At 42.1% G+C, this 15,189-nt stretch overlaps 1 protein-coding gene across 2 annotated transcripts in view; it reads right to left on the reverse strand.

Moving 5' to 3' along the window:
• The window catches only part of CASD1 (CAS1 domain sialic acid O acetyltransferase 1), a 44,011-nt gene extending 29,771 nt beyond the window's left edge, over positions 1–14,240 (reverse strand). Inside the window, exons 1-3 of one of the 2 annotated variants that reach the window (XM_034402280.3) lie at positions 13,510–14,240; positions 4,534–4,630; positions 3,930–4,050 (exon numbers count right to left, since the gene is read on the reverse strand). In XM_034402280.3, the coding sequence (XP_034258171.1) occupies positions 3,930–4,050; positions 4,534–4,630; positions 13,510–13,642 (351 nt within the window). In that variant the 5' untranslated portion in view covers positions 13,643–14,240. The remainder of the gene's footprint in view (positions 1–3,929; positions 4,051–4,533; positions 4,631–13,509) is intronic. The other variant, XM_087892767.1, reaches the window with a different exon arrangement.
• Between the last annotated feature and the right edge of the window lie 949 nt (positions 14,241–15,189).

Consider the following 15,189-nt stretch of genomic DNA (forward strand, 5'->3'; position numbering starts at 1 on the left):
TTCAGCATTAATTTGGTTTTTTATATGTATTATCATTTTTTAAACTTTAATCAGAATATGGTAAGAGGAATATACAAATATATTACATATAAATATATAAATCAGTGATATTACTGGTGCAAGCAAGGGATTTTTTAAAACCTTTTTTGTCGCTTCATAATCACAACCATTCCCCTCTGAAACCACTATTTATATCAGAAAGTAAGTTGCTTTTTCTATCAATGGGTTTCTAAGCCAATAGAAATAGCATTTGAAGGATTTCTTAAAACATTCTTCCCCCACTCTGGTTTCAAAAGCTGTTCCCCACAGCTTTTTTTAAAGTAAAGATCAACTGTGTAATCAGGCCCTTGCTTAATAAATGTCTAGTTACTGAAGGTGCATTACGAATATTTCAAGGAGGTACATCAAAGCTCTAATATAATCCTCAATAACATATTCATGGGGGATATTCATATTCATTTGTTCCATGGAGATTAAAATGTGGCAGTAGTGCTGGAGTTAAATCTTAATCAGGCCATTTTGAACTCCTGGGTTCATCCATTTTCTTCCTTCTAAGACAGACCACAACAATGGCAAGGGAACATGGAACATTATTTTTTTTCTATCACTTATCTATTTTTAATCTATTAAGCTAGCAATTACTTATTTCTTTTTCTAATGTTATCATAGTTATCAACTCTGGTTTTAAAAAAAGTCCAACATTTGTAGTTCAACAAAGAAACCTAGTTTGCAGGGAATTCCAAGTTATAATGAATTAATTAAATAATGTCAGAACCCTGTTAAAGCTAGGAACTATGAGGGACGGAGAAATGAAACAAATGGGTATGAAGTATGTATGTACTTTAACGAATTATTATTTTTTATTTAAAAAGTTTTTAATTATTTTTTTAAAAGCATAAACATAAAACACATCTTTTCAAAACAGAGCTTTTGATCCGGTCACAAATTAATACGAATCACTAACAAATCTTAATTTTCAATTAATGCAACTTAATATTTTACTCAATTATTTCCCTCAAATCTGTCTATTTAACTATGCCATTATCCCCAAAAACCCGTTACTTAAATCTTAACTCCTAACCAATTATCATTCCCTTTTTCTTTTTCATTTGCTTAGATGGATATATTTTAAAAGTATAAATCATACAATTATTATAAACATTCATAAAATATTTAATTCCAACATAATCATTTTTTTTACTATTGAACTCAACATTTATAATCTTTATTTCTGTTATTAAACCTAATTTACTCATTTCATTTTAACTATTAATCTCAACATACTCCTCCTCATTTTGGCTATCCCACCTCATTTTATTTTTGCTATAAAACCCAGCATCTTTATCTTTGTTGTTAAACCAATCATTTTTATTTCTTGGCTGTTAAACACAGCATAACCATTTTGTTTTTGGCTGTTAAACACAGCATACTCATTTTTATTTCTTGGCCGTTACACAGCATATCCATTTTTATTTTGGCTGTTACACAGCATAACCATTTTTGTTTGGCTGTTAAACACAGCATACTTATTTTTATTTTTTGGCTGTTACACAGCAAATTCATTTTTATTTTGGCTGTTACACAGCATTGCCATTTTTGTTTGGCTGTTAAATACAGCATAGACATTTTTGTTTTCTGGCTGTTACACAGCATATCTTCTTACTTTAACGAATTGTGATACTTAAGACAAGGAAATAACTTTTCCAAATAGATGTTACAACATTTACACTCTTAGAATGTATAGCTTTCTGTACAATTTTGTCATCTAGGAATATTTCAACCCCAATAATTGGTACATAACACAAATTATGTCAGACATATTTATCTGATTGGAAGGACTCATAAAGCCTTTTTCTCCAGAAATCTTAATGACATTCTGACCACTATTTCCCGATTGCTGTGTTTCCCCAAAAATAAGCCCTATCCCAAAAATAGTCCAATTTTTAAGCTTGCACCTAATATAAGCCCTACCCAAAAAATAAGCTCTACTGAAGGGTGTGTGTGTGGACGTGGCCAGTACAGGGGACAAGTGTCTGGCAGCAGCTGCATGGTTAGGGTTAGGGTTAGTGTCCCCGTGGATCGACTGAAGCTGCCAGGGCCAGGAGCTGCTTCTGATTCTGTCTCTCCGAGCACCTGGAAGTGTTTCCAGCACCAGGCAACCTTGCAGCCGACACTCCCTCTCTTCTGCAGCTCATCTTGTGGCTCTGGAGCAGGTAGCAACCACAGTTTGCACTCTGCCAGGCCTGGAATTTGGGTCTTGCTCAGTCTGCTGCTACTATACAAGGCAGAATATTGTGCAGTGTGTCGGCTCGCCTGGTCCCCTCCGTGCCTCTGTCCGGATGTTGGGCCTGCTGCTGCTGGCCCAGATCTACAACCTCTGAAGCTCTCCTCTCCTACCACCAGTTGTCAGGGCCCCTTCGCCAGCAGTCCCCAGTGAAGCCACACTGCCTTGCCCACTGTTGCTTTTGGGATTTGCCCCTTGCCTGCCCTTTGTGGTTTTGGTGGGCAGGAGCTCTGCAGTGGCCCTGCAGCGAGACAGACAGACAGAGGAGGGGATTTCTCCTTCCTCCTTTGCAATTTAAAACACCATCTTCCCTGGCCGCCATGCCCCCGGCCTGCAAGGCTGCCATAGAGTTCCTGCCTGCCAAAGACATGGAGGGCAGGGAAGGGGCAGAGCCTTAAGGCAACGGTGGGCAAAGCAGCATGGATCCACCAGTGACAGCTGGGGAAAGGGACTCTAGTAGGAGCAGCCCAGCAGGGAGGCTGAGAGCAGTGTGGCCAGAATGGCAAAGAGCCCCAGCGAGGCCTGCAGCAGTAGGTGCAGCATGCCTAGCAGCAAGTCAGAGGCATGGGGGAGGGAGGCGATCCCAATGTACTGCATGGCTTTCTGCCTCATCTAGCAGCAGCCTGAGCAAGACCGAGCTCCAATGTTCCAGCAGCAGCAGGCAGGACGGTGGAAACTGGGGCACGCCAAGAGCTTGCCCTATTGCAGCTGCAGGCAGGCAGATGGTGGGACAGAGGGTCGACCAGGCAGTAGCAGCGCTCCCACTCCCATCGGCCCCCGCACTTGCTGCCTTCTGTATGTGAAAAAAACAAGACATTCCCTGAAAATAAGCTCTAATGCTTATTTTGGAGCTGAAAATAAAATAAGACCAGGTTTTATTTTCAGGAAAACACAATATCAAGATGAGGATTACAGTGTCAAAGACTGCACAGAAATAGCTGTCCAACACAATTATACTTTTAATTACTCATCTGATCCTGGAGCAAAGCAGGAGATATACTGAGAACTATCTCCTCCAGTTAATGGCAATGAATTTGGGAGGGCATACTACATACATGGGTGCAAACCACAGAAGAAAATATATTCAAGGATTGCATACAATAAATTCCTACTTCTAATATAATGCTTACTTTATAAAATATATGATGAAAGATGGACAAGAGTTAGAATTATCTTGTAAGAATGTTTCTATAGCAATAGAACTTAGGCTTCTATGCCACTTGACAGTGCTTTACAGACCTGTCTAAGCGGTTTACAGAGTCAGCATATTGCCCCCAACAATTTGGGTCCTCATTTTACCTACCTTGGAAGGATGGAAGGCTGAGTCAACCTTGAGCCTGGTGAGATTTCAACAGCCTAATTGCAATCAGCCGGCAATCAGCAGAAGTAGCCTGCAGTACTGCACTCTAACCACTGCACCACCACGGCTCATGTATAACTTTCCCTTTTTTCTTTTTCCTGATTTTTAAAATACTTGCAAGTTTTATTAATTTTTTTATTAAGGTTCTTGTGACATGCAGATATGCTACTGAATTTGGGGCGTCCTGCATAGCAGTAAATTAATAGAACAGTGATAATGGTTCTGTAAATATTTATGGTTCCATAGCTATAAAAACAGTGAGGACAAAAATATTGAAAGTTATACCTTGTTTCCTTCCTCCTTAATTTGAGGGTTTATTAGTTTTACAAATGAGTAGAATAGCTGACGAATCCTAGAATCGCCTATAAATGCAATATATTTGTTTTTGAGGCATGATTTTGCTTCACTGTAAAAACAAACATCAATATTAATTGGTTTCAAGTATGAGAACAAAAATGAAGTTTGCAAACATTTAATAGAAGAATATACTGGTGGGCAAATCCTATTTATTCCAGAGAGGCTTATAAAATCAAATATACCAAAATATTTGAAAAATCAAAACTATATTCACAAATGCCAACCCGGTGTCCAAGAAGTCTTGTTAACAGTAATAACATCAATAGCAACAATAACCATACAAAGTCAAGATAAAAAACCTGAGCAGACCAACAGTATCACACAGCCTCTAAAAGACTAATAGTAATATCTAATATCAAAATTAGTTTAGTTCAAATAGGTATTTTCAATTTACAGAAGATGAAAAATATTAAAGCCATGATTAGCAAACTAACCACAGCAAATTTTTTACGTAAATATTTTGGTTTTTAATTAAGTGTAAATTAAATTTAGTTTGTGTCTTGCTTTAAATACATTTGCAACAATATTTTACCTCTGTTTATATCTATGCATCATACAGCTATAAGGTTGCCATGTTTTGTCCCCAAGGAATCTTCCAGTAGAGAGAAGATATTCACAAGTATCATTACCTGAAGAGAAAAGAAAGGAAGTAGAGGTATAATAATAAGACAGACAGAAAAAAACACTAATTCACTCTAAATATTTAACTGATTGTATGATGAACTAATAATAATAATAAACTCTAAAGAAGCTGAAGAAATAGTGTATCACCTGGTTGGCTGCTGCTATATAATTGCACAGGCTGACTACAAACAATGGCATGATAAAGTAAGAAGAATAGTCTATAAGCAAAAACTGATGGGACCATAAAATAGGGAAATAGAAAAATGAAGAAGCTAAAGTGCTCTGGTCTAAATACTCTTTGTTTCTTAGCTGTATCCATTAGAGTTGCATTCTAAGATGTGTGGCCATACAATTCTTTTAAATAAGAAAATGTAATAAATTGGCAATTATTAAGATTGCTATCACTTTAAGAATAAGTGGTTATGGAAAATCCCCTTGATGAAAATGGAATCTAATACTACAACCCCCGAGGTTTGGTTTGTTTTTGAATTTGGTACATTGCTAAAACAGAAAGAAAAGCAGTTAGGTGTAGTATAAAAATATCTTTAACTGAATTATCTTGCTTGTAATTGCTCCCCTAGAGATATGCAAAGTTCTCTATTCATTAATTGTTCTATGTGCAAAACAGCTGGTTTCAAATAGCCTGTGCCCAAACTGAAATTGCATGTTTGGGGAGTTTTGGTCCATTCCATGTACAGAACAAAACATGGCTGTTCTATCCTGAACATAGAACAACACGGGGCTGCTTTGTTCCAGAGAGAAACTTGGCACTTTGATGTGGCAGAAGGTAAGGAAAGAGAGTGTGCTGGGAAATTGGGGGACAAGCAGATTAGTGAACTGCTGAGGGGAAGAAGGGCAACATGCATCAACATTATCCTACTTATTTCATAGATATTATTTCATTGAAAACTTTCAGCTTCTTAATGGCTGAGAACTTCTCTCCAAGGTTTCGTACACAGGCTTCTCTAACTAGATATATTGAAATGATTTTGTTATATAAATTTAGGGCCCAAATTATCTCTAAATTGCTTTTTTCAAAATATCTTGGCTTTGATTTTCTTTTTTCCTTTCATCTCAAACCTTGTTCCACATGGTGTTTTTCAGACTGTGAGCATAAGGGTCAAATAAATTTTATTTATTTATTTTATTTTATTATATTTCTATACCGCCCTTCTCCTGCGGGACTCAGGGCGGTGCACAGCCGAGATAAAACATAACATATAAAATTTAAAAAACAGTTTAAAAACAATTAAATAATTTTGGCCCAGTAATTAAAATAACCCAATTAAAACCAATTCAATTAAAACTGAGAGGATGGGATCAAGCCAGCCCAGCTAGATGGAACAAGTGTGTCTTCAGGGCCCGACAAAAAGTCCGGAGGTCTGATATCGTGCGTATCTCAGGGGGCAGGTCATTCCAGAGAGCAGGCGCTGCCACAGAGAAGGCTCTCCCCCTGGGGGTCGCCAGCCGGCACTGCCTGGCCGACGGCACCCTGAGGAGGCCCTCTCTGTGTGAGCGAACCGGTCGGTGGGAGGCTATCGGCGGCAGAAGGCGGTCTCGCAAATACCCCGGCCCTAAGCCATGGAGCGCTTTAAAGGTGGTCACCAACACCTTGAAGCGCACCCGGAAGACTACAGGAAGCCAGTGCAGCTCGCACAGGAGAGGTGTTATATGTGAGGGCCCCGATCTCCCATAATCCCCTGCGCGGCCGCGTTCTGGACCAACTGCAGCCTCCGGGTGCACCCCAAGGGGAGCCCCATGTAGAGAGCATTGCAGTAGTCCAGGCGGGAAGTGACGAGTGCTTGAGTGACCGTGCGTAGGGAGTCCCGATCCAGAAAGGGACGCAACTGGCGTATCAGGCGAACCTGATAAAAAGCCCCCCTGGCCACGGCCGTCATATGCTCTTCTAAAGACAGCCATGCGTCCAGGAGGACGCCTAAGTTGCGAGCCCTCTCTGTGGGGGCCAGTGATTCGCCCCCAATAGCCAGCGATGGCACCAGCTGGCTATATCGGGACTTTGGAAGCCCAGCCACTCGGTCTGCGAAGGGTTGAGTCGGAGCCTGTTTCTCCCCATCCAGGCCCGCACGGCCTCCAGGCACTGGGACATCACTTCAAGGGCATCGTTGGGGTGGCCTGGGGTGGAGATGTACAGCTGAGTGTCGTCAGCATACTGATGGAACTCCACCCCAAAGCCACAGATGATCTCGCCCAGCGGCTTTACATAAATGTTGAACAGAAGGGGCGAGAGGACCGACCCTTGTGGCACCCCACAAACAAGGCCTCGTGGTTGACCGCTGCCCCTGTCAACACGGATTGCGACCGGTCCGAGAGGTAGGAGGAGAACCACCGCAGGACGGTGCCCCCTACCCCCAGCCCCTTCAACTGGTGCAACATGATACCATGGTCGATGGTATCAAAAGCCGCTGAGAGGTCTAACAGGACCAGGATAGAGGAACAACCCCTATCCCGAGCCCTCCAGAGATCCTCCACCAACGCGACCAATGCCGTTTCCATGCTGTGCCCAGGCCGGAAACCGGACTGGAGCGGGTCCAGATAGACAGCTTCATCCAGGTACCGGGGAAGCTGCCACGCTACCACACTCTCAACAACCTTCACAACGAAGCAAAGGTTGGAGACTGGACGATAGTTAGCCAAAATAGCCGGATCCAGGGAGGGCTTCTTGAGGAGGGGCCTTACCACCGCTTCTTTCAAAGCGGTCGGCAGGAACCCCTCACTCAGAGAAGCCTTAACAATCCCTGGAGCCAGCCTCGTGTAACCTCCCGGGAAGCCAGTACCAATCAGGAGGGACACATGTCCAATAAACATGTGGTCGCGTTCAGCCGTCCCAGGATCCTGTCCACGTCCTCGGGAGCAACAGGATCAAACTCCTCCCAGATAACACTCTCAAGACCTGCCTCAGTCATCCCGTCCGGACTTACCCAGTCAGAGGCCAGGCCTTCCTGAATCTGAGCGATCTTGTCATACAGATAGTGCACAAAGTCCTCAGCTCGACCCTGCAAGGGATCATCCCGCGCTTCCAGATGGAAGAGGGAGCGGGTCACCCTAAACAGGGCGCTGGGCGATTATCTGATGATGCGATAAGAGCGGCAAAATAGCTAGATTTTGCCGCTTTTATCGCCACTAGGTAGGTCTTAATATGAGACCTCACCAGTGTTCGGTCGGATTCGGAGCGGCTGGTCCTCCAACTACTCTCTAGGCGTCTTTTCCGGCGCTTCATCTCCCTCAGCTCCTCAGAGAACCAAGGAGCTAGGTGAGTTCGGTGCCGGGTCAGAGGCCGCAAAGGCATGACACGGTCCAAAGCCCCGGCGGCCGCACTATCTCAGGCGGCCACCAGGTCTTCAGCCGAGTCATGAGCCAGAGTCTCAGGAAATGGCCCAAGCTCCGTCTGGAACCTATCAGGATGCATCAGGCGCCTGGGGCGGAAATTGTCTTTATTTCTTTTATAAGTCACCTTGGTAGATTTTTTTAACCTAAAGAATGAATTAAAATACACCAAATAAATATACTATATTCTAATCTAAAACATTTAGAAAGTATTTTAAAATTACAAGCTAAAAATAAGAAATCAGATGTGGAATTTTGGACGTAATCTGATTTCAAATCTGTGACTAAGTCAATCTGTGACTAAATTTCCACATCCAGAAGAGTACTAGTCAATAATATGGATCTCTAGCAGTAGCTGTAATTTTTCAAACTCATTATTAACCATTCGATTGTGAAACTTGATGAAATAAAACTACCTGTTACATGGGATCAGGAATATATGTGTTTAGGTTAGGGATTCATTAAGATGATGGCAACAGAATGTAACTGCTTTTAGCTGCTGAAGAATGAAAATACAATCTTCATTGCTGCATAAAACCTCCTTGCCCTTTTCAAATTTTGTATTTATCTCCTTTCAATCAATTTCTGCCAAGCACCTTTCCAAGCAACTTCTGCGAAGCACCAGTGCCCTTTAATTTTTGACTCACTATTATTAGCTTTTCTCTGTACAAAAAAACACTGGCATTCTTACAAATGACAGGCAGAAGGACAAGCCCTGAATATATTAAATAAGTTGCCCAAACTTTTTCCAATTATACCATTAACATATACAGTCTGATTGCCAACATTTACCAAGTATTTAAGATTTAATTTTCATTTTTTTCTTGGATACTAAAACTGATATTTGAATTCCCTTTTTAACATATCACTATTATTATCATTCAAATCTTAGAAACAGTTCTTCCAACATTCCCTTATTTCTGCCTTTCTCTTAGCTATAAACATATAACATAACTATTTTCTCTCCCTTTCTATCAATATTTATTCCTCTCATATTTCAATTTAGATTTCCAAATACCATAATTGTCAAGTAGGTAGATTTATAGATAATAAACTTTGTCATTCATCATCATCATCATGCTTTTTGCTGTCACATAGTGTTTTTAGAATACATGTATGGATCGAAAGCCAAAAAGTTGTTTCAGATCAGGCATGGTCATGCATGATTTACATGTTCTCTTCTCCTTTTAGCTTCAGATAAGAAACTCAGCACATTCTACTTTTCAGTAATACAGAGAAAGTAAATAGTAAGTTACCACTCTTTATTGTAGCAAAGCCACCTGAAGCATGCCATTCTATAAGCCCAAAACCCAAAGCCCAATTATTTTGCACAAAGCAAAGGTTCTAATCTAGAGACAACATATGATTGATTGCCTTCTGGCAGGCATCTGAAGGCAAAACAGGGGCAGGGACAATGTGTGTGGCAAGCGGCCGCGGAAGTAGGCCAGTAGCAGGCTCCTGCTGGGCAGGGCCGTTGGTGCCACTGCCGCAAGGTGAGTCAATAATTAGAACTCTGCAAAAAGAAGGCCTAGCCATTTTTGGGGGGGGGGGTTTCAAAAGAAAATAAAACCCAGCCTTCTTTTTGGACATAGTATCAAACATTTTTTATCCATCCAATGATGCAAAAAGTGGATATCAAAGGCTAAACTATCCAGATGTAATTTTTCAAAGCAAAGACACAACAGGAAAACAGAGCAAAAGCCATTCTAAAGTATTTATTTATTATAGAAGAATAATCAAGTTTTTGGTCAATAGAAATATATTTAATGATTCCGAGAGCAATAAAAGTTATAATTAGTTGGGCACTGAGGCAGAGTAAATTGTACTATGGCATGTAAATAATTGGATATTCATATAATCCCATATAAACTACAGTTTTCACATGTATCAATCTGAAAATGATTCAAAACTGCAATTTTTTGTAACTTTACAAACCAATATTTGTTGATTAAGTTAGAGGAGGTTTGGGTAGGCAAAGGAGTTCAGGAGCCTCCTACAATGTATGAATTGCTTATTTCAGATAACAATCCTGGGCAATTATTCTTTACTTATAAATGACTTGGATGAGGCAATGTTCATAGCACAGATACAAATGCAGGATTCAAATTCAGATGCTGGTTCTGTTCCATTATGTGTGCAGGAAATATTATAGGTTGATTCTCTTCTTTTGCCAGCAATGGATTTTTTACATTAAAAAAAGATGTATGGTTATAAATTCAGAATGCTACTATTCAGAAATGAATAAAAGAAAGTTTAATATGTCAATACAGCTATTATCAAATACAGAATGTGAAATAATAAACCTGAATTATATCTTATGTTGAAAATATTCAACATTATCAAGATATAAGGCATCTATGCCACTATAAAGATTAATTACCATATCCATGTGTTATAATCAATTACTGCTATAACTAGACATTTAGTTTACTATGCATCCATTAAAGCGTTAAAATACTGTCAAATGCAATGTGTCAGCATAACCAGTTAAAAAGCACTCAACAGCAACTCTGTCTTTTGCTCCCTGATTTTTCTGAAATGAAAAAAAGTTGATTGAATTTAAAACATCCAATTCTACAACTTAAGTCATGGAAATCTGCTAAAACTTTATCAAGACTAATAACATACCGAGGATTCTGTGGCAACTTCAGTGAAATTTAATCAAAGTACCCCTTGGGGAATGTAAAAGTAGTCATCACTTACCAATTTTGCTTGGGAATGACAACTCCATGAATAAGTAAAGCAATTGCTAAGCAAAATATATCCTGTAACCACCCCATTTAATGATGGCAGTAGCAATGATGATTGAGATATCAAATAACCTCAGCTTGCAATCTCCTGCTGCCTTTCTCATTTACTCTGCTTGACAGAAGCTGACTGGGAAGGTTGCAAATTGTGATCACATGGCCATATAACACTGCAACCTTCTAAATGCATGAAGGTTGCCAGTGCCTGAATCCCAGTCATGTGTCCACAAGGATGCTGCTACTATTGTAAGAAGGGGGAGAGGTTATAAGCCATTTTATTCAGCAGCATCATAATTCTGAATGTTTGTTAAGCAAGGATTACCTTTTGTTCCAGTCACTTGATGCTGAACAGGAAAGCACATTAACTTTTTCTAGAATTTTTAAACTCACATAAGTACAGGTGTTTCATACAGAGATTTACTTCAATAGTTGCTTATCTTCACAAATGGTTTCTACAAGACCGCATTCTGCCTGCGTCCCACTGACTGGTACGCTCCCACAGAGAGGGCCTCCTAAGGGTGCCGTCAGCCAAACAATGTAGACTGGCGACCCCCAGGGGGAGAGCCTTCTCTGTGGGGGCCCCTGCCCTCTGGAATGAATTACCCCCGGACATTCGAAGGATCCCCGACTTCCGCGCCTTCCGTCGTGCAGTGAAGACCTTGTTATTCCAGGAAGCCGCTCTGATGGGATAAATGATTTTAATTTGGTTTTAATGGTGTTTTAAAATTGGTTTTAAAATGAGAGTTTTAAATTCGGCCTATGATTTAATTCTTTTAATCTGCTTTTAAATTCTATTTTGTACATTGTTTTTATTATGGCTGTTCACCACCCTGAGTCCTTCGGGAGAAGGGCAGTATATAAATAAAATAAAATAAATAAATACATAAAGGTACCAAACCCTGCAGCCATTTGTCACTATGCATAAAATGAAGTAATTCTTATTATAATGAATTCAAAATGCACAGAGAAACAAAGACACTCTTGCTCCTTTACATACCTATTCTTGTGATTTAAAGGCTATTCTTCAAATAGCTTTTGGCTATATGATTCTTTTATTTATTAACCAGAGAAAGGTATATAGGTAGTCCTCAACTTACAACAATTCACTTAGTGATCATTCAAAGTTAAAACAGCATTGAAAAAAGTGACTTATGACCATTTTTCACACTTATGAACTTTACAGCATCCCCATGGTCATGTGATCAAAATTCAGATGCTTGGCAATTGACTCATATTTATGAGAGTTGCAGTGTTCCAGGGTCACGTGATCACCTTTACCCACCTTCTGACAATCAGAGTCAATGGGGAAGCCAGATTTACTTAACAAATGTGTAACTTAACAACTGCAGTGATTCACTTAACAATTGTGGCAAGGTAGATCATAAACTGGCGCAAAACTCACTTAACAAACTGAGAAGTGAGAACTTAGCAACATAAATCTGGGGCTCAGTTGTGGTCATAAGTTCAGGACTACCTGTAATAGGGTAAGTGTTGATTTTAAATGCAAATAACTTACACACACATTACACATTCACTGGAAGCCATTACCATTTTGCTATCTATCTCCATAAGGTAAAGGTAAAGGTTCCCCTTGCACATATGTGCTAGTAATTCCCAACTCTATGGGGCGGTGTGCTCATCTCTGTTACAAAGCCGAAGAGCCAGGACTGTCCGAAGATGTCTCCGTGGTCATGTGGCCAGCATGACTAAATGCCAAAGGCACACGGAATGCTGTTACCTTCCCATAAAAGGTGGTCCCTATTTTTCTACTTGCATTTTTTACGTGCTTTTGAACTGCTAGGTTGGCAGAAGCTAGGACAAGTAACAGGTGCTCACCCCATTACGTGGCCCTAGGGATTCGAACCGCTGAACTGCCAACCTTTCGATCGACAAGCTCAGCGTCTTAGCCACTGTGTGTCTCTATCTCCATAGAAAAGGACTATAGGACACCAAGGTAGCAAATCAAAGCATGCTGAATCAGATGCTGCCTTCCTGGTCATTACACTGGTCTTGCTATTTTTCCGGCCTTTATTTTATCACCATAGTTGCCAGTTGTTTGGAACGGCAAGCCTAAATCATTGTATTTACTGAACCAATTGCACTGGAGCTATAAAACAAAGCACGAGGAAGGGAATTCAAATCCCTATTCTTCACAATATATCACTTGCAGGCTTATCTTCCAGAATCTACTTTGCTTGTCAAGCCACTTCCTGCAAAGGCTGTCAAAATGCACAATTAATACTGTCACTCCCATTTCTTACCATTGTTTATAATGAGCAGTGCTAATTAGACCTACCCCTCAGGGCAAGGAATTTCTTTAGATAACAACTCTGAATCCGTTATACCTCCTGCAGGAGTAACAAATGAGGAAGTGCTTGGCTTAACTGGGGCTGCTTTATCTGAACAGGTGAAAAGGCACTTGTCTGTTAGGGAAAGGAACCAAGCATAGAAAGATTATCGCGTCTCCGTCCCAACGTATAGAAAAGAGGCTAGAGGGAGCAGGATGCTCTCCGGGGCAGATGCTAATCGCCTCCTCAGTTACCTGGCCGGTCTTCTATTTCCCTGGTAGGGGTGAAAAAAAAGCGACCCAAGCCGCCTCAGGAGCTCAAAGGCCCCGCTCCCAACTGACGACCCCTTCGGATCCGTGGAAGCCTGTGACACACTCCTCCCGACCGAGACAAAGCGGCAGTCCGCGGACTGCGCTCGTACCTTTCGCGGCGATGTCCCTCTCTTTTAGCCAGTCCCCGTCTGCGGACATGGTCGTTCGCCCCCCCCCCCGGCTCTTTACTCACCATGATACCGACGGGAGACGGCGTAGCAGGCGGTGAGCAAGACAACAGCGGCCAGCGCCAGGGCTTTGGCGCTCCTCACGCTGAAGTAGTGGTTGATTTCCCGCTTGCCCAAGCTATAGGCCAGGGCCGCCATCTTGGCTCCTCCATGACAACAGTGCGTGAAGAAGCGGGCAGGCGGGAGGGCGCACACGGGCAGCGCTGGGCTCCCAGGGGGGAAGGAGAAAGCAGTAGGTGCCGCCGCCGCCGCCGCCACCACCACCACCACGGTCGGTGGAAAGGCGAGATGAACGCCTCTGCTGCAGCTGAGAGGGCGTCACTACCGCCCGTTTGGCTCACTCCTGTTCAGCATCCCACCGCCTCTCTCGGCGGCGCAGATTTCTCCCTCCCCCCCCTTCCCTGTTTTCTCCTCCTACTCGTCGCCTTTTCAACTCGGCAGCCAGGGAGCACGTGCACTGGGTCTGCCGCCTCCTGGAGCGACGGCCTCGGGGCAGCGTTCCTCAAAGCTTAACGATTTGAAGATAGGCGGACTTCAATCCCCAGAATTCCCCAGCTAGCCATGGGACTCTGGCTCGGGAATCTTGGGAGTTGAAGTCCATACACTATCAAGTTGTCAAAAAGGTTGGGAAACGCTGACTGCCATTCTGCCTTTGGTCCTCTGTGCTTCTCTGCCGCCACGGAGGAGGATCCGCCGCTGCCGTCCCCGCGCGATCCAACGCGGGGCTCCGTAGGACGGCTGCGAAGGCAGAGAGAGATTTGAGGAATAAACCCCCCCTTTCCCCCCTTTAGTCGTCTTTGCCCTCCTTTTATGGCATTCTGGCTCATGGTGAATGAAGATACTGTAGTAGCGACTTGTATATATTTTTTCCACCTGCTTAAACTGCAAGGGCAGCACTTCGCGGGAGAAACACGGCACTAGCTTGAAGCAGAAGGAGGCGGTCAGGGAACAGCTACTTATTAGCCCTACCTAGTATCCAGGCAAAAAGCACACTCATGAGTACTACTCTCCCTACTCTCCTTTATGTAAGGTTAGTATCTTGCAAATGTGAAAGTACCCCTCCCACCTTTTACTCCCCCGAAAACTAGGAAGGGTCCTTTCTGGGACCCTTTCTGTATCTGTTCTCCCTCGGGTTCAAATTTCGTTTTTCAGACCGTCGTCTAGGTTGCGGCTCTTCTTGTCTCCCCAAGTTATCCTACACGCTTAAACTGCTTTGAAAGTTACAAAAGGACAGGAAGGAATTAAAGCACCGAGGAGTAAAGATTGTGCCATTGCTGGGCGGTTCATCTCGCAGAGAGCCTGGTGTCAGTTCTAGGCAATGTGCTTTGCCGTAATTGGGCCTTTTGTTGGGTGGGGATCTCAAAATCTGAATAAAATTTCAGAGTTCACGTGTTTGTTGACATTGGTTTAAAGAATACCCAATTCAGAAGGCTCTGAATATTTTGCGTAATATAAGGGTGTGTAGGAAGTTAGCACCCACCCCTCTCTAAAATAGATAAAGGCAAGAGGAATAGATTGATTACATGTCCAGAAAGATCAAATACAACCAAATAAAATTTACTATAATTAATAAAATTAGCCTGCATTCGTCAATTTAATGTTTTTCTCCTAAAGTTACTTGAAAAATTATAGAAAGTATTAACTTTGTAGTAAGCCATTTTGGTGTAGTGGTTAAAGCAACAGGC

The sequence above is a fragment of the Pantherophis guttatus genome, chromosome 4 (assembly GCF_059756535.1).
Source record: "Pantherophis guttatus breed Tessera chromosome 4, ASM5975653v1, whole genome shotgun sequence".
Lineage (NCBI taxonomy): Eukaryota > Metazoa > Chordata > Lepidosauria > Squamata > Colubridae > Pantherophis > Pantherophis guttatus.